This window comes from Pinus tabuliformis, chromosome 8, assembly GCF_031772625.1.
Source record: "Pinus tabuliformis cultivar Carrire ecotype Pingquan chromosome 8, CPIR1, whole genome shotgun sequence".
NCBI lineage: Eukaryota > Viridiplantae > Streptophyta > Pinopsida > Pinales > Pinaceae > Pinus > Pinus tabuliformis.
Window position 1 is genome coordinate 536571669 of NC_142294.1, and position 21596 is coordinate 536593264.

Here is a 21596-nt window from a genome sequence, read left to right on the forward strand (position 1 = left end):
AATAAGCTACACCAAAAGAAACATTTAAGAATTCTTGGCATTCACATATTTGAGTCTCGGGTTAAAAATCAGAGAACATGCTAGAGTAAAGGTGTTCAGCTCCATTCGCATACTCAAATGGGCTAGTATTGTATCCTTCATTCTATTATGGTTGTCTATTGTTGCCAGAGAACAACAAAAGAAAAATGTTTGTCTGTTGTTGCCAGAAAACAACAAAAGAAAAATGTCTCAGCATAGTCCTTGATGGTGCTTGCATGCTTGTACAACACTTCTTTATTACTGACCTTCCCTTCCAAAAATGACAGGAAGGAAACTGTTGTTGAAGCCCCCACTACAACACATAAGCTACTTCCCCTGTCGAAGTCAAAAGAGAAAAATATGCTCCAAATTTTAATCTACTTATATACAATATTACTCTATACTCTGTTTTATTCAACTAGTAGTTGGTCAGATGTTTATGCTCATTTTGGAAGAAAATCTGCTCACAGATCTTCATACAGATGACAGTGGCAAGCTTAACAGAAATGAGTTGCAGTCTTCCCTTATTCAAATGGGAGTTGAGATATTATCAACACATAAAACACCCAAATATTATCAAGAACCAAAATCGAGTTCCAAATGTGAAATATGGATCAAAATACCCACATTCTTGCAAAGCTCTGTAAAATCAAATCATATGCAATGCATCAAAATGTCCCCATTCTTGGGAAGCTATGCTAAATCAAATCATATTTGCAAGTTTTAAGGCAACTGTTCTCTCCTCAATCATTGGTTCTCTTGCAAGCATAGCATCCTGCTTATGGCACCATGTTTTAAAACTCCACCTGAAATAAAATGCAAACCGTATGATTAATTAAATGCCTTCGGAGGTTAATGACAGAGCTCTGTAGGCAGCGTGCAGAGGGCACTGTTGCCACCTGACCACGATTGTAATGATGAAAGTGCTGTAATATTTTCCTGGACATATTTTGCTGTTTAATTCACCCAAAAGAAATTTGTTGGAATGAGACACCTGTCAACAAATTTCGGCCAAAACCTCAGGAACGGTAAATGTGTAGACAACGCATGCTTTCTTTAGTTTTCTTTGTTGGAACCTTCTTCACCGGAGGTTTCATCACTGGAGAGTTCTCGCTGCGCAGCTGATCGACTACTCCAGCATCCCATTGCAGTTGGGGACATTGAAACACAATAAGATTCTCCAACGAGCTCAGCGGCTCAACATTGGGTAGCATCTGTAAATTGGAACAATAGGCCAAGTCAAGAATTCGGAGTTTCGTTAAGTTCCCAATCGAGTCTGGGAGCCACAGCAGAGAGTCGCACTTAGCCTGCCTTGTATATCATAGTTGGAGATTTTACGAAATTGTGCTTCCCAAAGTTTTAAATCATTTTTGCCACGAAGAAGCGACCCAATCACTTTAATGAATAATGGTAATCCATGGCAGAAATCCAAAAACTTTTCAACCTCTTTGTCAAATTCTACAGGGGGATGACGCTGGCCGAACGCATGCGAGCAAAAGAGCTCTCGCGAGTGCCGTCGATTGAGGCCTTCCAGAATGTATATGGATGACTCTGGGATGCCTGAGCTTGTGAGAACATCCTTATTGCGGGATGTCACTAAAATTAAGCTACCGGTTTTAAGGACATCCCTGGCTGGATAAAGTAATGCCTCCAACTGCTCAGAAGATGGGAGATGGCTTCGGAGCTTTCCTTTACCTTCATTAATGCCGCGTATTTCCATGTCCTTTTGAGTCAAGTCCTTTAGTAGGTATTTCTGCAAAGTGGTTAAAGGATTGTCTCTGATATCCTCTAAAAAGCAATATCGTTTGTAATTTGATCTTTGATGGTTATAAAACTCTGTTGCTAGGGTGGTTTTGCCAACCCCACCAAGACCCACAATTCCTATAACTCTAGTCTCCCCGCTTTCCCACTGCAGTGATACTCTGGTTTCAAATTCTCTTAGTTTTTCTTGCAAGCCTTTCGGATATTCTGACACAAACCGCGGTATTTTAACATTTTTCAACACCCTTTCCACCACGTCTTGAAGGAGCTGCTCTACCACAGGAAGGTTGACCCCTGTTTTCACACTAAAACCAAACATGAACAGCGATTGAGCAACGCAGAATCAGTTTCAATTGGAAGGGCAGAACTAAAGATCTCAAACAAATAATACAAGCACCGAGTAAAGCGTGGGAGACTTGAACGGGAAGAAGAATTTCTGAACAATTACCTGATATATAATTTAAATTGGAAGGGCAGAACTAAAGATCTCAAGCAAATAATACAACCACTGAGTAAAGCCTGGGAGGCTTGAACGGGAAGAAGAATTTCTGAATAATTGAATGATATATAATTTAAATTTTCTTTAAAATGATATATAGAAACAAATAGGGCACACGCATTTGTTGCTGGTATTAAGTGATCCTTTTCCAAATTGCCATGAAAAATGCAAACGAAAACCGATTGCCAGCATTTTCCATACGAGTTATTGAAACATTCATTCATGTGCACAAATAAGTAAGCAACATACATATTAAATTCAAAGATAATAAAAAAGTAAATACACATGCCATGGCATGCTACATATAGTCAATGCCTGATACATATACAAAGTAGTGAAATGTATTCAATGCTCTGAAGTATCTATGGCTCTGATTCCCGCCTAGGAGTGCTGATTATCCATTTCCTGTAGAGAAGCAACCAATGTCTAAAAGTACTGATTATTCCTTTCCTGTTGATAAACAAGCTGTAGTGCAGAATATTAGCAATGTGTTGGTGAGTCACAAAACTTATAAGCCCTCATGTGGAGTGGTAGAAATGGGGCGATTGAAAAAGCCATGGTGGGGTAGAGCAGCATGTCAGTAAAACGCGGCATGATGTTTATGATGGAAGGGGCTGAAAATGTCATTAGTTATATGATGATGGTGCGGGGAATGGTGAAATCTGTGATGTTTGTGGTGTGGCAAATGGTGAGGTCAGTGGTGCTTGAATTTGCCCTTGCATTTGAGCTTGTGTTTGTGCTCAGACCTGTGGTGGTCACGGTGGTGGTGCTTGTGTCTGTGGCAATGTTTTGCATTTGAGCTTGTGTTTGTGCTCAGACCTGTGGTGGTCACGGTGGTGGTGCTTGTGTCTGTGGCAATGTGAAGGGGTTGGGTAGGTCGAGCGTGAATGGTGAAGGTGGATCCTATTTGATCTTTGTGATAACACTATTTACATGGTCTATCTGCATCCATCAGAGGTTTTAATCACATTTTGTTCCCCCGCTTGGCATGCCTTAGAAGACTGGGAACTAATTGAAGCACGAAATTATGCATTTTTGGCTTTTCAGGTTCGAAGAATCTAACTAACAGTATTCATTATAACTGTGACGATTTTATGAATTTCATTTGCTTTTGCTCTGTTTTTACTTCTCCTGCTCAGGAATATTTGTTTATTTGTTAATTATTTTTCCAAGAGATTTTATTGATCTTATTACAGGAGGACTTATGCTCAGGAATATTTGTTTATTTGTTAATTATTTTTCCAAGAGATTTTATTGATCTTATTACAGGAGGACTTATTGCTACCACGTGTGCAAAAATCATCTTCGCTGCTTTCATTCCCTTTCAAAATAAAATGCAAACCGATAATAAGTGGCGGCAAGTCTGCCTACTTCACTGTGCAGAAAGCCTAGGTACAGCGCCATCTATGTATAGGGTGAAATTATGGGTGAAAATTTTCAAAAGATCTAATTTTTTTTCTTTATTGGGCACCCAAAACTTTGAAGCTTCATAACAATAATTTTGATTTCTAAAAATTTCTATTAGATTTCAAAATTGTGTCAAATTGCCATTGTTTTCAAGGCAAAATTGTGGCTTCATTACTACCGGTACTGATTCTTTTGATTAGTCTCAACAAATCATTTTCCAAGACACAAACAATTGACATTGATGAAATGTTATGAATTTCATTCATATGTAAAACAATTGACATTGATGAAATGTTATGCATCTCATTCATATGTAAAACAATTGGCATTGATGATAACTTCACATTCTTGGATGCCATAATGGTCTCAATGGTCATAAAAGTGGTTTCATTTTGTTTTTTTTTAATAAAGATGGCAAGCACACTCAGTGATCTGATGTCATGATGGTCCCAATGGTTAGAAAAGTGATTTCATTTTGTTTTTTTCATAATGATGAGAGTGATCAAATTTGATTGGATGTCATAATGGTCCCAAAGGTTAGAAAAGTGGTTTCGTTTTGTTTTTTTAATAAAGATGACAAGCAAACTCAGTGATCTCATGTCATAATTGTCCCAATGGTCAGAAAAGCTCATGTCATAATGGTCCCAATGGTCCGAAAAGTGGTTTCATTTTGTTTTTTTTCATAAAGATGAGAGTGATCAAATTTGAAGGATTGGTATTAATTTCATTTGGAAGAGTATATATTCATCTAACTTTTCAAGGATGAAAGGTTAAAAAAAATTGTACTTCAATTGACAAGTGTAAAGTAAATAAACCTTTCATTAAAAAAATGCATAAATAAAGTAATGCCCTTCTAAACCTGTACATCTTGAAAAAATTAGATTGTGATTACATCAAAATACTCCAAAATTTCAATAAAACTAGTAAATAAGGAAAGATTTTTCTCAAATTTTATTTAAAAAACAACTAAGCAAATGTTTCTTTCATTCATTAGATGATTTTCAAAAATATTTGGACTTACATCATTGAAAATTTCAATCTATTTGCCCAATGACAGAGGCTTTCTACTTTTCATTTGTTTCCATACATCATAAATAACATTCCAATCTACCTCATTTAGAGCATGAGGTGCACTAAAAGAGAGGAACATCAACATATCTAGCATCTCCAATGAAAGTCTTGATTTATCATTGCTTTTAATCTCGTTTAATTTTGAAAAGCCTCTTTCACGCACTGTTGTGCTTGTTGGAATAACAAGAATTGTTTGCTATAATTACATCAAATATGGAAAGTCTTCATACCATTCAGGTTCATCTCCACATAGATCTCATGCTCCAAACATATGTTTTTAGGGGTATGATTTATAAATAGTACAAATAAATTCATCCATTTCACCCAAACATCTAGCAATATCTACAATAGGTGATTCCCCAACACTAAATTTTTGACATAAACATTTCAACCATCTTTTAGTTTGAGAGTCCTATCTAGAGATTCAATCATCTTCATAACAAAACATTTTCCCAAAAGAATACAATCGTCTGTTGTCCCTGATGTTTGCATCTTTGGCAAACTTTCAAACCTCAATGGATGTAAATGTACCATACCTGTGTTATCCACAAATTCAAGGGTCCCCCCTTATGCTATAATTAAAAAAGATGATATGTGGATTGCACTTTCCCTAAAACTGCTTCCTAAAAATTGTTTGTGAAACATGCTGATAGAAACATCTAGAGTAGTGCCAATAGATGTAATATCAACATGATCCTCTTGAAACTTCTTATTCAACTTATTTAATTCAATTAACACATCTGCAAGTAGATGGATGAAAAATTGCACTTGAAATATTGTTTCCAACTCATATATTTTTTTCTCCCCTAATTCCCAATCTTTTAACAAAGCACACATGAGTTTAACAAGTCTTTCCATGACTTTTCCTCTAGAAAGCCATCTAATTTGATGAATTTGTAAGACCTCTAGCTTAGTGATTTGAAATGATCCCATTAGCTCTTTCAATTCTCCATGTCTTTTTGTCAATTTCCCAAGCCATGAATAAACTTTGTTTACAAATTTGTCAATATATTACAACTCTGGAAAATGAGATGAAACATCATTTGTAGTTAATGATTCTCTATGAGCTATGCAATTGATATCTAATAAATTAGGAGCATCTTGACGAAGCTTAAAAGATAAACCTTCATGAATACCCCTCATGGCAGATGCACCATCTGAGCCAAAACCAACTAACTTCTTCAAAGATAAATCCATCTCTGCTAAAAGAGTTTTTAGAGCATCATATATCCATTAAGTTGTTCCATCCTTTATATGAAGCAAATATATAAACTTTGTTACACATCGACCTCTTCCTCCATTTGTCAAATATGTAATATAAACAATCAAATGATGTTTCATAGTTCGATCAATGCTTTCATCAACCATATTGACTAACATGGGCTATGTAATATCATATCTTTGTGTATGCAAAATATTCATTTGATAGAGGCATGTTTGGAGCACATTTATACATGTTCAAGTCACATATTGGCTGATACATTTCTAAAGATAAATTATGTATAACAACAAAGTACATGTTTTCAATCACTGATATATTTCTCTCCTCCTCAATGTCTAACATTAGTTCTATGTGTTTAGAAGTTGGAAGATTACTCCATTTTCTTTATCCTTCCAAAAGTTGTAAAGAAATTTTATGAGTTTTTTATTCTACATGGTGAACCGGCACACTAACTTGAAGAGTGGTACTTTCCTCTTCAGAAAATGGAGTGTCTCTCTTAAATTTAACACACCAAGAACATTTTATCTTTTCATTTCCGTAAAATATTTTAGAACAGAAGCCCATGGAATGTAAGATCCTAAACGTCAAACTTTTTTAATAGGTCTGACACATTTTAGTGTTCTAATTAAAATGATTTCAATAAAAAACACCTAACACAAGGGGATCTAAAACAACAACCTCTTATTTATATTAATAATTGAAAACAAAGATACATACTCATACAAGTCATACTAAATCCCCTATCAATGACATGTATGACTACTCATCAAATGACTCGAGCAACTAAAGCACACTTGTGACCCTGGATGGATCCACTAGACAAATTACATTGCAGGGTTTTTGTCCTGGGGATCAACTAAAACTAGCTACACCAAGTTCTCAACAAAAACTCAATAGGATAGACAAACTCAATATGATCCCAATGCCTATCTCCTCTCCCTTTTGATTGGTTCAATGGAGTTTCTAGATGCCTTTATTTTATTGTTCTTCTAAAAGACAAAGACAAATACCATGGGTAAATACCACAACAAATCCCATCCATTTTGAACATATCAAGAAAAAAGAAGATTACAAATCCTCCCACCCCGATATTGCTTGCCCTCAAGATATTCATAGTTGCCTATCAGTATGGTTGTTCGAAGCAAACACGTACCAATACCGAGGTACCAAATGAACCACTAAATCATCATAGTATGCCATTGTATCATCCAATCAAGGATAGATCTTCTGATGTGAGGATACCATATCAACCTCTGGGTCCACTACCAATCAATAGACCCACTGGCGTGTGAACTGCTGCCTGGATCCCAATCTCATCGTTGAATCAACTTGCCATCAACAGATCCTCCTGGATCCCAATTCCACCACAACCCAACTTCATGGCATGTTCACCATGGATCTAATTGTATCACGTCCCCAACTAAGAATGACCTCCTAGGAATCATATTATCAACTAGGTACCAATTCATAATCTCTTGCATGTACATATGAGGAACAACCCCACGATGCGAACGGATCCATGTAGACAAACCATTATGCCACGTAAACCAGGTAAGGTGTCGTATGACACCTATCCTCCACCATGTGACACGTGTCCTCCATGCATCGTGACCAATTCAACCGGTTTAGGGCATGTTAAGTCCCCTCAAGAATGCATACTCTCGTTGTTGTTTCATCAGTTGCCTTATTCTATTCGGGTCGTTTACTTGCTCGTTTATCCCCCCGGGTACTTGTGCAGCGCTGCTGTTGTTCCGCTCGGTTGATTCCATGGTAGAGGAGTATGATTTAATTATCAGAAACAATGTTTGGGAAGTGGTCCCAAGACCAGCAGATAAGTCAGTGGTGAGTTCCAGATGGCTTTACAAGGTAAATCAAGCAACAAATGGGAGTGTAAAGAAACACAAGGCCATATTTGTGGCTAGAGGGTTCTCTCAGGTGGAGGGAATTTATTAAGAGGAGACCTTTTCTCTAGTAGCAAGGTACTCTTCAACCAGATCTATTCTAGAAATTTTAGTGCACATGGGATGGAATATACATCAGCTGGATGTGAAGAGAACATTCCTCAATGGAGTGATTTAGGAAGAGATGTACATTGAGAAGTCGAAAGGATTTAAGACCTTCAACAGAGAGTCACATGTGTGCAGACTCAAGCAAGTTCTATGTGAATTGAAACAAGTACCCTATGCTTGGTACACCATGATTGAAAACTATTTCACCAGGTTGGGCTTCACCAAAAGTGAAGCAGATGCGAACTTTTACCATATTGTGGTTGAAGGTAAATTATTGATTATAGTATTATATGTCGATGATTTAATTCTAACATGTGATAAGAAGCTGGTAAAATCTTGCAAAAAGGATCTTGCAGAGAATTCATGATGAAGGACCTAGGGCTCATGCATTATTTCCTTGGTATGGAAGTATGGCAAGGAGATGAGGAGTTGTTTGTCTCACAGGGAAAGTATGCCAACGATGTTGGGTTGTGTTATATTCTTTCCACGAATACCCCACGTAGTTAACCAGGGGGTTAGAAGGGGGGTAGAGCCCCCCCTTCGTTGTGTTGATTGCGTAGCAGAGGGGGGGGGGGGTCACAGGGGGTTTGAGGGGTGCAGGTAACTCCACTCTATAGGGTTCGGGGTAGCGCCCTGTAAAATTTTGGTTTTGGACCCTATGTTAGGTTGGGCGGGCCTACCTATGGTTTTGTGCATGACTTTTCGAACATGTTTTTGGACGCAATGCTTGTTTGGTCCATGGTATTGGATGCTTCGACATGTATAAATATGTATTGTAACATTGAAAGGAACATAATGAAAAATCAAGCTGGTAGTCCTAGTTTTTGGATCTAGGGGAAAATTTCTATGTATATGTGTTTTATGTGTTATGCTCTCACATTGTTTATTTTTTGTGTTCTAGAATCGTATGCAGGTAATTTCTATACGGGGTTAAAACCTACATTTGGTATCAGAGTTGTTTTGGCTTCAAGGGGATGCCTTTGTTGCTGAGGGGTTTCGATCGGGCCTATTGTAGACCCTGTTCAGTGGGAGATCTGCGGGATCGATTCTAGTAGTGAAAGAAGATGGTGAGCAGTGGAAAGATAAAGATTGAGAAATTTAACAGTCAGAGTTTTGACTTGTGGAAACTCAAGATGGAGGATCTGTTGGTGGATAAAGATAAATGGATTGCGGTATATCTGGGTACTAAACCAATGGGAGTGTCTGATGAAGAATGGAAGAAGTTGGATTAAAAGGCAAAGAGCACAATATGATTGTGTGTCTCAGATTCAGTATTGCTGAATGTATCAAAGGAAGCTACGACGAAGACTTTGTGGGACAAGTTAGGGACTTTGTAACAATCTAAGTCTCTGGTGAATAAACTACTCCTACAGAAAAAGATGTATAACCTGAGGATGAAAGATGGAGACTCAGTGACAGAGCATCTGAATGCGTTTAATACTCTGGTAAGTCAGTTATCATCTGTTGATATTAAAATTTCAGATGAAGATAAGTTCATCAGTTTGTTGTGTTCTCTACCAAATTCGTGGGATAGTCTGGTTATTGTAATAGGTAGCAATACAACTGCCTTACAGTTTGATGAAATAGTCTCATCCTTGTTAATGGAGGAGATGAGACGAAAAAATATGGAGAGCCAGAATGGTGATGCCTTGTCTGTATGAGGACGGTCCCAGAATAGAAAAAAAAATAAGTCATCGAGTGGGAGACCTTAATCTAGAGGGAGATCTAAATCTCTAGGAAAACTTGTAAAGTTGGTGTGCTGGAAATGCGGAAAGGAAGGGCACTACAAAAGGGACTATAAATCTAAATCTCCTCATAAAGGAAAGGGATCTGATGATGCTCCTTCTGCAGAGGAGAAAACCACCTCAGATGAAGGTGGGGATGTGTACTTGGATTCTTCAAGTACACATGTAGATCATGAGGCATGGTTGATTGACTCAGGTGCATCCTTTCACTTCACTCCCCATAGAGAGTGGTTCTGTGAGTATGAGAAATACAATGGTGGTGATGTCTTCTTAGGGGATGATAGAAAGGCTAGAATCATTGGTCGCGGAAAAGTAAAGTTGAAGTTACAAGGTGGAAGGGTTAGAACACTTCCGGGTGTTCTACATATTCCTGCATTGGTGAGAAATTTGATTTCTGTAAGAAAGTTGGATGATACAAGTGTAAAAATAGTGTTTGAGAAGGAAATCTGTAAGATGGTTTGGGGAGAACTGGTATTGATGTGGGGAGCTTAGATTGGAACTCTATACAAGTTCCAAGGTAGCACTGTTGTTGATGGGTGCAATAGTTCTGTGGTTCCTGAAAGTGGAGCATAAAATCTAGTTGTCTCTCAAGAGAAGACCATGCTGTGGCGTCAAAGGTCTGGACATATTGGAGAGAAGGGCCTTTGAATACTTCATGGTAAAGGTATGGTAGAAGGTATGAGTAATGGATCTCTGGATTTTGATTTCTGTGGAAATTGTGTATATGGGAAGCAGGATCGGGTGAGTTTTCCCTCTGGTGGTAAGAGGGCGAAACAAATATTAGAGCTTGTGCACAGTGATGTGTTTGGGCCTGTGAAGGTTCCATCACTAAGTAAGTTTGCGTACTATGTATCATTTATAGATGACTTCTCAAGGAATACATGGATATATTTCCTTAAGAAGAAATCTGAAGTATTTGACAGGTTTAAAGAATTTAAGGCTCCAGTGGAAAATCAGACAGAGAAGAAGATAAAGGTGCTGAGGACAGATAATGGTGGAGAGTTTTGTAGTAAGGAATTTGAAGAATTCTGTAAGAAGTGTGGTATAGCACGATAGAAGACTAATCCATATACACCTCAACAAAATGGAGTTATGGAAAGAATGAACAAGATGTTGATGGAAAGGGCAAGAAGAATGCTCAGTGGTGTCGGGTTAGGACAAGAATTCTGGGTAGAGGCGATGGGGACAACATGTTACCTGGTCAATAGATCACATTCATCAACATTGGAGGATAAGACTCCACAAGAGGTATGGACTGGTAAGAAACCATTTCTTTCACATCTGAGGGTATTTGGATGTGATGCATATGTATGTGTTCCAAAGGAGAAACGAGCCAGGTTGGATAGTAAATTTGAAAAGTGCATCTTTATTGGGTATAAGGATGGTTTAAAGGGTTATAAGCTTTGGAACCCAGTAAAAGGAAGGTTGTGTACAACTGAGATGTGGTGTTCAGAGAGGTGAGAGATGTTATTAAACATGAAGTCCAACCAAAGGAACCTGAGAAGATAGAGTTTGAGCTAAAGGAGGAAGACTCAGACTCTACAGTAGAGGAGGAATCAGAAGATGAAGAGCCACAAACTTTGGGTGTGAGAAGATCAATTCGAGAAAGAAGGCAGCCAAAAAGATATAATCCATCTGCTTTTTCTTCAAATTTTTCTTTATCTATTACTGTTGATGGTCCCAGAACTGTGAAGGAAACAATAAATTCAGAGGATGGAAAACTCTGGAAAGAGGCCATGGTTGATGAAATGGCATCTTTGCACAAAAATGAGGCTTGGGATCTGGTGGAGTTGTCAGCTAGAAGGAAACCCATTGGCAACAAATGGTTGTTCAAGAAGAAGTCAAATGCAGAAGGAAAGGTGGAGAAATACAAAGCTCAGTTGGTAGAAAAAGGTTATTCCTAGGTGCCGGGAATTGATTTTGGTGATATTTTTTCTCCTGTTGCCAAGGTAACTTCTATTAGATTACTTTTATCTGTTTCTGCTACTTTTGATTTTGAGGTAGAACAGATGGATGTGAAGACAACATTTCTTCACGGGGATCTGGAAAAGGAGACCTACATGAAGCAACCTGAAGGCTTTGCGGTGAAGCGTAAGAAAGAACTGGTATGCAAGTTAAAGAAGTCTCTGTATGGGTTAAAATAGTCACCAAGGATGTGGTATCAGAAATTTGATACATCTATATAGGGACTTGGCTTCACCAGAAGCAAAGCAGATCACTGTGTGTATTTTAAATTAATTGGTGACCGTGTTATTTATCTAGTCTTGTATGTGGATGACACGTTGCTAGTTGGAAATGACAAAGAAATTATCCAGGATTTGAAGGCCCATTTGTCCTTCAAATTCGACATGAAAGATTTTGGTGTTGCACACTATATTTTGGGCATGGAAATTAAAAGAGATCAGACAAAGAGGATGCTCTGGTTAAACCAAAGGAAGTATGTCAAAACAATATTGCAGAGGTTTAATATGCAGGTTAGTAAACTGGTGAAGGTTCCTATTCCTGTAGGTGTAAAGTTTGTTGGCATTATGATACAGGTGTTGTCCTTGATGGAAACTCACTTAGAGGTATGATATAGGTGTTGTCCTTGATGGCAACTCACTCAGATGACAAAGCATAGTGCAGCAAGTCAAGAGAGAGGTATACACAGGTTAACCTTGATGAAAGTGCATATACACACGGGTTAGCAGAACAAAAAGCGCGTATACGTACACATGCAGGTTCACAAAAGGAAAGGCGTGTACATGTTGGAAAACTAAGTTTTGGTCTGTGGTATTTGGTCCATGGTATTTTGGTATTGGTCCATGGTATTTGGTTTGAAGTGTTGACACTAGGTATTGGGTCCAAGATATTGGTTCTACGCGGTTTTGGACCATGGTATTGAGAGAGGCCTAAACCTATATAAGGAGAAGATCATTCGGCCAAGAGGGGAGGTGAGCAAGTGATGAATATCTGATGAAGAGTGAGATCTAGTATGTTGGTTATGGGTTTGTGATGCTTTGCATGATCTGAACCAAGAAGGCACCTATGCGGTTGATAAAGGTTGATGGATCGGGATCATGAAGACTAAAATGCATTATCATTATATGGTATGATCATGAATAGATCTGAATACTAACACATGTCTTATCCTTTCTATCTTATGTTTTGGGTATATTTGAAGTTGAAAATTGCAATGAAGGTATAAGTAATTATTTTCAGATCTGTATGCGGGTTCTCTCTGTTTAAAGGGCGTATACACACTAGTTTGACACAGTCAAGTAGCGTATACATGATGAGATTTGATATTTGAGGTTGTAATTGGTTCTAGTGGTCGTTGCAGAGTTTTGGGCTCTGCTCTGTGTCTTGGTGACTGTATTTTGATGATAGGGTTTCAGTGATTCAGTTGTTGGGTGATTCAATGTTAATGATTGTATTGCAGTGGTGATTGTTTTGTATTTATGGATCCAGTCTAAAAATTTATGAAACGTGGTCCCTGGAAGAAAAGAGAAGGTTGTAGCCTTCTGTACGTCAGCATCTACGTACTAGTACATCAGCTAGTACAAAAGCTAAGGGGGTTGTATCTCCCTTCCAGAAGAAGTTGGAGAATGAGAGAAGGTTGTAGCCTTCTACAGGTAGAAGCCTGCGTACTGGTATAAGACTACACCAGTACAAAAATATTGTAAAAAGAAGTTTCTCATTAAAAGAAGACAGAGATGAATTGCAGCAGGTGGTTTTCACCCACATTGGGTTTCCACCTTATATCATGGTGTTCATGTGTGTTTCTTTTGTGTGATGATCTATTCTATTTTACTGCACCTGTTTATTGGTTATATGGTTAATAATGTTCTGATGCACTCATTGAAGATCAACTAACTGAATTATAAGTTTACTGGATATACGCTAGTTGCATTAAACACAGTTGCGTGTACACACAGGTTCCCTTAACTGAAGTAGCGTATATGAATCTAGGCATAGAAATGAAAAAGTTAGTGATTTGCCAATACTGATTCATCCCCCCCTCTCAGTATTATTTCCAACAATTGGTATTAGAGCGGGTCCTTCAGAAGAAGCTTGATCGCTTGAAGGAAGATCCATCATGATGAGTAATCACGAAAGAGAGGGATCCATCAGACCACCAATCTTCGATGGAAGCAATTTTGTCTACTGGAAGATAAGAACCACAACATATCTACAATCGCTTGGAACAGATGTTTGGGGAATCGTGGAAGGAGGATACACATATCCATCAGCAACTCCTACAGATACAACAGATAGAAAGAAATATGAACTCAATGCCAAAGCTGTTACTATCTTATTGGGAAGTTTGTCACAATTAGAATTTGTCAAGGTCATGCAGTTCAAATCAGCCAAAGAAATATGGGACAAAATCATTCTAAGCTACGAAGGAGATGATCAGGTAAAACGTGCTAAGCTTCAAACTCTTAGAATACGGTATGAAACTCTTAAGATGCATAGTAATGAAAGAATATCTAATTACTTCTTGCATATAGATGAGATTGTCAATTGTATGAGGAATTTGGGTGAAGAAATTAAGGAAGTTGTCTTAGTGTTGTGGGGGAAAGTATCCAACTCGGAATGACCCTAACCCACTCTAAGGGTGACAGTTCCTTAGCAACAACTGAAAGCAAAGCTATCTAAATTTTCTTCTTTATGACATGCAAGAGATAAAAGGAAGAGATCCACTTACCGATGTCTTGTGCAAATGGTCGATCCAATCTCCTTTGATTGCCGCTTGCTCCCAGCTCCAAGTCTTTTCACGGGCCCAGCTACACAAGATCCTGCAAATAAGACAAGAAAAGGAAACTACAAGAAGCATTCATGCATAACTGATTCAAGGATTAGCATAAATCAAAGACGCAAGTAAGACAATTCACCATTGAAACACATGCAAATAGAAGAACCTCAAATGCTTTATTAATATATGGAAGTAAGGTTCAGGCGGTGATACAACCATGAGAGGTCCAATCCAGCATCACCTTCCCGACGGAGAGAAATCTCTTCTTCACCTCCCTCAAGCAATCACCCAATGCTCACAACTGTAAACCAACAGCAATTCTTCGGGCTAAATACCGGCCTCCAGATCCCATGGGATGAGATCCTTATATAGAGTTTTGGAGTGAAGATAAGCCAGCTTGATGTGTGACTTGTTGTCCTCTTCAACTCCAATTGTTCTTCAGTCCTTCACTCAGAGTTTCTGCCTTCCACTTGGAGTTTTAGAAGCTCTTAACTCATCATTAGGCGAATCTTATGATCAAGTGTCTTTTTGGAAGCTTCCTGGACACTGGCACTTTGAGAAAAAGATTCTTTCACATGTCCAAGTACGCCCAACGCAGGTAGCCTTTGTTCTACCGCTATGCAACGCAGGTAGCCTTTGTTGTACCTGCTATGCAGCGCAGATGCCTAGTGGAGCAGCTGCAATGATCCAAAACTGACCTGTTTTTGAGTGTTTTTCAGTGGAGAACTGAACTGTAGTGCTGTGGTTTGCTGACCTTGTTCCTCTAAGGGTAAGAACAACTTGTTTAGGGACTTTGGATCCCTTAGATTATTGACATTTTATGCTCTATGTTGTAAGGCACAAAAATGTCTATAACAGTTGCCCCCTAAAGTATGAGGTCGTTTATCGGGTGAAATGCTTTATTAGGAGGATCCGAAGTTCATTCAATCGTCGGGAGGTGACCTGTAACAAAATACAATACAATACATTATCTTTTCATACTTTCTTTTCATGATCTAGCTGAGGCGGGCATTTCCCATGCTCAGCTTTATAAATACATTTGCTGTACATAAACAGACGATCGTCTGATAATAGACCGATAATTCTCTGCTTTTAATTATCATCCTTTTAGTAGGATGATCATCTGCTGCACATGTCTATGTCTTTATCTCCTAAATATATATTGCAGCCCGGATGGATGAAACTAGATCCGGGGTCTTCAAACTTGTCCGATCTTCACATTAGTACAAGTCGATCCATGTGAGAATTTCTTGAAGTCGAACATGGAAAGACATCGCTTGATTACCAGTCAATAATGTAAACTGTTAACAAGCGCGAGAGGAATCACCGATAATGATGATGACCCTCAAGGTACTGCAGCACAATTCACGTGGTGTGAATATAGGATCTGATGTCGAACACCACGCAAAGTCTCCTCGTCGAAGGTCATTAATGTATACCTATCGCCGGGAGTGAGAAACTTGCCATTGAGGCATGCAAGCTTCAAAGTACTGAGGGGGTGTTCCTAGATCAACTTCTTGGATAATGAGCTGATGTCGACAAGAAGTGATCCGTCAAAGGAGGGCCTTAATGAATCCCACATCAGTGACATGGAACAGAGCTAGTGATGATTGGTGAAAACGATCTGTGAAATATGATTCAGGGTGGCGGTCATGGAAGGATGAAAGATGATGTACGGTAGTGGATGGGACCCGGTTGACACTTTCTGAATGACATCTCTTGAACATATAACGACACTAATGAGATGGATCGGTAGCATTACCCCATGTATGGATGGTATGGCGAGACCATGGTGAAGGGACCGGTGAATGATAATAACCCAACCCGATATTTACGGAGGCAAAAGTGTCATGTTCAAGAGCGACTTGCTACCATTAAGCTTTGAGGTTCTTCCCAATTTTTCCCCAGTCATTTCTGACCAGTACCTCTTTATTTTTTGACAAGCTTGAGGAGGATAACATATGCTTGATCTATAACCTGCCCTTCGGGCAAGCCCATCGCTATGTTTTTAATGAGCCTAGCGATAGGGAAACTCGTTCTTGTCTAAAGACAAGTTTGTCGCTATCTAATATTTTTAACGAGTCCAGCGACAAAGACAACTCGGTCCTTTTCATTTTTAGAGAGTCTGAAAAGCGTACATAAAGTAGACTCCAGGGGTCCTTTTTCGTCATCTAATCCCTTAAGTCCGAAAAAGTATAAAACAATACAGAAGGGATGAATGTTCGATATCTTTATCGAGCCGAACCAGACAAGCACTCGATCTTTTTGTGCAATAATCCCTCAGGTCCAAAAAGATTAAAATCTAGAGGAGGGATAGCTCTTCCGGTCCTTTTAACGAGCTGGAAGGTCAAAACTCGGCAAACTTTTCATATTTTACGAGTCAGTGAAAAGAGATCAAAGAAGACTCGTCTTTTGAGGAACGAGTGATAAACAGGGATAGCAACAGATTCCAGGTACAGGTTGGAATTTTCCAATCACGGCAGTGTCACAAGGATGGCTAGGTGAAATCACTTTTCGCAGCTGTTCCTCAAAATAGGTAAACAATCAAGTGGATGTGAATGATCGACCAAATGAAAAGTGGAGGTGACGGTGCACAAACACGACCAAGGCTTTTATGGCTGATGAATTTACGGTCTCAAATGGTTATTTACCGGTTCATTTTTTCTGAATGAGCTTGAACACTGGGGGAAGCCTGCTCACAAGCTTATGTTTATTTTTTAACGAGCATGAATTTCCGCATTAAAACTGCTCGGATCTTGCGTTTATTTTTTAACGAGCATGAACTTTGCCAAAACTGCTCGTTCTTACCAGTCATAATGTAGAAAGGTCTCATGGAAGATTCCTATTTTTTAAAAGAGCTTTCATCTCCCTATGCATTGCTCCATATCCTCTTTTTGTGCAAGCCAGGTATCGACTTATCTACGGGTTAGTGGGTTAGTTCTACCTAAAACTAAAAGTCGCCTATGCTTGCCTTCCAAGAGGTTTGCATGCCCCCAGGTGTAAGTCTAATTTCAAGGTTACCCCTCAATTTGCAGGTAAAACAAATTGTTCTACCGGGAGAGGCCTACCTCTTTCTGGTTACCCAAAGAATGGTTTTATTTGCTGCCGCAAATGAAACTCTTTCTTCGGCGATGTCTATCATTAGGTTACACAAAGATGGTTACAATTTGTTGCAGCAAATAGCATCTCTTTCTTTGGGGGCTGCCCCTACTTATCCTTTAAAACATTTGTTTTAATGGGTGAGGCTGGCCTTTTACCCAAAGACGGTACCTACTTGTTGCCGCAAACGGATCCCCTTCTTTGATGGAGCCTACCTATCTAGACAAAGGTGAATGACTTTTGTCAAACAAGTAACCTTGACAGAAGAATCCTATTCTAGAACAACCCCACTCCTAACAGCCCCTTCTGAGATTCCCAGTCTCTCTTTGTCTTCTTGTCCTTCTTCTCCATGAAGATGGCTCAGAGGAAGATTCTCAAAGATGAAGGAGGGGACGGGGTACGGACTAGTCATATTCTTCCGCGAAAATCCTACTTTACACCCAAGGTTTTTTCTGCCTCCAGAGCAGACCAGGATGCATGCCCCCTGGGTTCCGGCCTTCCTTTCCCGAATCACTCGCCTTCATCAGGAAGAAGAACCGGAGGTAGAGACCTTTCTTGATCAAATTGATCAAATAGACCATTCAGGGTAGGTATGTGACTATTTGCGATGCGTGATCCCGGAAATGAAAGTTGGTCTACGAGCTTGACCATTCTTCCTTCGTATGGAAAACACATTATTCGAAAGAGTGAGGAGACTATTGCTTCCATGCAATATATGTAGTCCCGTCCAAGGAGTAGGTTATAATCCAAGGGTCCTTGGACGACCATCAAATTCATCTTGACGGCCTTCCCTTTCAAGGTAATAGGCACATTCGGTAGAATCCCTAAGGGTCGACTGATTCCTCTGTCAAAACCCGAGAGATTTCTTGTCTCAGGCAAAAGCGCCGGGCAACCCAGTGCTTTCCAAGCAATAGAGGACAGGATACTCATAGATGCCCCTTCATCAATGATAGTTCCAGCCATCACCATTTTGTATATTTGGACTATAATTCTAAATGGTATACTGGCTGGTAACCGGGGTCTGCCTAGTTGGTTCCAATCAAAGGACGCAACTAGGTTGCTTGGTGGTGGGACCGAATATACGGCCGGATATGATCCTGACGACGCTCCTTCCTGCGATAAAGGAGTGGGCACATTGCCCTGATGTTCATCAGGATCGGTGTTGATGAAGAGAACCTGGACGGTGTCATCCTTACTCTCTTCGGTGAGTGTGTCAACTGAAGATGAATCCTCAGTGACTGTGGTATGTGAAGATGAAACTTCTGAAGGGAGAACCGGGTCAACTGCCGTTTCGACCTTTGGACTTTCGTCTGGTCCGGATTCAGTAGGTTCACTTTCAGCGACTGACACTTCAGCTGGCCCTATGAGCAGGGCAGCTGTATTTTCGACTAACGAAGGACTTGGCGCAAGTTTTTGATATCCAGGAGGAAGTAGCACCGGTGTCACCGGTTGATCTTCCAAAACTCTCTTTGCTTCGTCTAAAAAGGGACAACGGCGAAGGGTGTGATTGCCTTCACACAGTTCGTAGGGGAATCTCATCCCCTTCCGTCGTCTGCGACCTTCACTTTCGCTGGTCGACGGTAAGCATTCAACCTGGTTGTCAGAGGTTGACGCTTCCGAATCGTGCAAACGAGGGGACCAGTCCCTTAGTATCCGGGGAATACTGGGACAATCACTGTGGAAGTGGTTCCCTCTACATATGACACATGGCGATTTGGGCCCGGTCCGTGCTGTGTGTGGGTTTTCGTTAGATACCTTCTGCTTGCCCCCAGGCGCCTTTGGCTCCTTCTGCTTCTTTTCTTTCTTCTTCTTTTCCTTCTTCTTTTCTATGGGAGCTCCGCTTTTGGTGGCCTGACCTTTCGAAGAAGAAGGATCGGAGGAAGGCGCATAAGAAGTGGAAGGCTGGAGGGTAGCTCTAGACAGGTCTAACTGTTGACTCGACTGTTCAGGAACCGTGGTGGTCTGAACTACAGCGGTTGAAAATAGCCAAACTGGCAGGCCAATTGTCAGTCCTGGAAGCGACAATGTGGCCATGTGGGGCGCACCAACTTCTCCCCAAGAGGAGAAAGGGCTAGGGGTCCCATCATGCGGAATCCCTTTGTTGGTGTGCTCCATGTTCTCAACCTTTAAGATCAACGTAGGAATCAGGGGTAATTATGTTCCATTTAAGATGAATTTTATATGACGACGCTTTTTTTTTTAGGACACAACTTGCTTTTTCACTTTTTAAGAGTCGAGAAAAAGCTAAAGATGACTCTAGTCTCCTTCGATGTATTAACGAGCCCGAAGTGACAAATGCTCGGATGGACTTTTTCAGTTATAGAGTTTGAGAAAGGCCAAAAGAAACTACTCTGGAGTTCTAGGCAAGGGTGTGCCAAACCTTTCGCGAAACCACAGAATACGTTTTACAGTACGAGTGGTCGATCTTCGTGAATGCTATGTTCACTGCATCGCGATCAGTAGGGCGGCCGACATGGCTTCCTATGGATAAAGGCTTTGTTCCTATAGGGGTCCCCCAATATACGCGACGGTACGCGGGGGCTCAAGTCCGTATTAGTGCTATCGTCCCTCAGGAGGAATCACCCACCTTCGTAGAGATCGACAGTCACTATGTTTAACGACGCCGGTTCACGTCTCTACCTAGACCTCTACTGTGTTTCGTTATGTTTCAAAGCGTTGTTAGATAAATTCAGTTCTTTTTAGGTTGATCTTTCTTAGCAGTTTGCCTTTATGGATCACCACGTGATGTATGATACAACTCCTAAATGCAGTCTAAGAATGATAAGCAAGCTTTTTCAATTCTTTCAACTTATGAAAACCTTAACTACTGAAGGAAAAGAAAGACATCATCTTTTCAAACAGATCATAGAGCACACACTGATGCACTTTTCCTAAATCGACATGCAAGCTGTCAAAATGCACATGCACAATGCAAGTATTTCTTTTCTTCTTCCTTAATGTTGATGATTACAAAAAGAAAGTTGTTGTATAATTTCGAATTCGATTTCAAGCGTAAGGAAACAAGTTTTGTCCAATAATCAAAATAACACCTTAAGATTTCACTCGTTTCAACACAAGAAATACTGAAATTCGAACCATATAACGAAAGAAAATGCTCAAGTAGTTATGAAGAGCAATAAACTAGCTCTTAGAATCACACCGACACTTTCTCACAGGTCTAGATCCAAGAAGTCATAGCAAGACTAGTTCACTTTTGCTACGGGAAACAGTGAATGACAGCAAGAAATACAATAAGAACAATCACGGTTTCTTCATACAACTGAGGTGGAATGAAGGCAAAGAGAAGTGGTTTCAGCTAGGTATACAGGTTGACAACAGGCTGCAAAAACAATACTGAAAACTGGGCAACAGACAGTGGGTAACCCCAGCTGCACAAGGCAAAACTGGATCAGCGCAGGTGCTGCACTGTCAACCTGCGATGCAGCGCAGGTAGCCCCTTCAGGACCTGCGATGTCAGTGCAGGTAGCCTTTGTTGCAGCTGCACTGATGAGACAACTCTCGTCTCTCTCAGATTCCGGCTCACAGTTTGCTAAAAAATGAGTGGTTTTTGGTCAAATCAGTTGCTATCAGTCAAGTATACTCTAGAGGATGATTAAAGGAAGATGAACACTATCACAAAGAGCTAAAAAGAGTCCTTGTGGATCAGCTCTTCAAATCATAAACATGCCCAGCACTGGGCTAGAGTAGCTGCCCTCTACTTTGCATTCGAAGGACTCGCATGCAGTTCGATTCGGTACTCTTTTGTTTAAGAAATGAATAGCAAGAAACACAAGCTACCAACAAGACACGATCCCCAGTGGAGTCGCCAGTCTGTTGTGGGGGAAAGTATCCAACTCGGAATGACCCTAACCCACTCTAAGGGTGATAGTTCCTTAGCAACAGCTGAAAGCAAAGCTATCTAAAGTTTCTTCTTTATGACATGCAAGAGATAAAAGGAAGAGATCCACTTACCGATGTCTTGCGCAAATGGTCGATCCAATCTCCTTTGATTGCCGCTTGCTACCAG

General features: G+C 40.0%; 1 protein-coding gene across 1 annotated transcript; it reads right to left on the minus strand.

The window, feature by feature from the left end:
• Positions 1 to 1276: 1276 nt before the first annotated feature.
• On the minus strand, positions 1277 to 2098 carry LOC149236520 (disease resistance protein RUN1-like). The gene has a single exon (XM_089368940.1). The coding sequence runs from the start codon at positions 2096 to 2098 to the stop codon at positions 1277 to 1279; it is 822 nt and encodes a 273-aa protein (XP_089225066.1).
• Positions 2099 to 21596: the final 19498 nt, after the last annotated feature.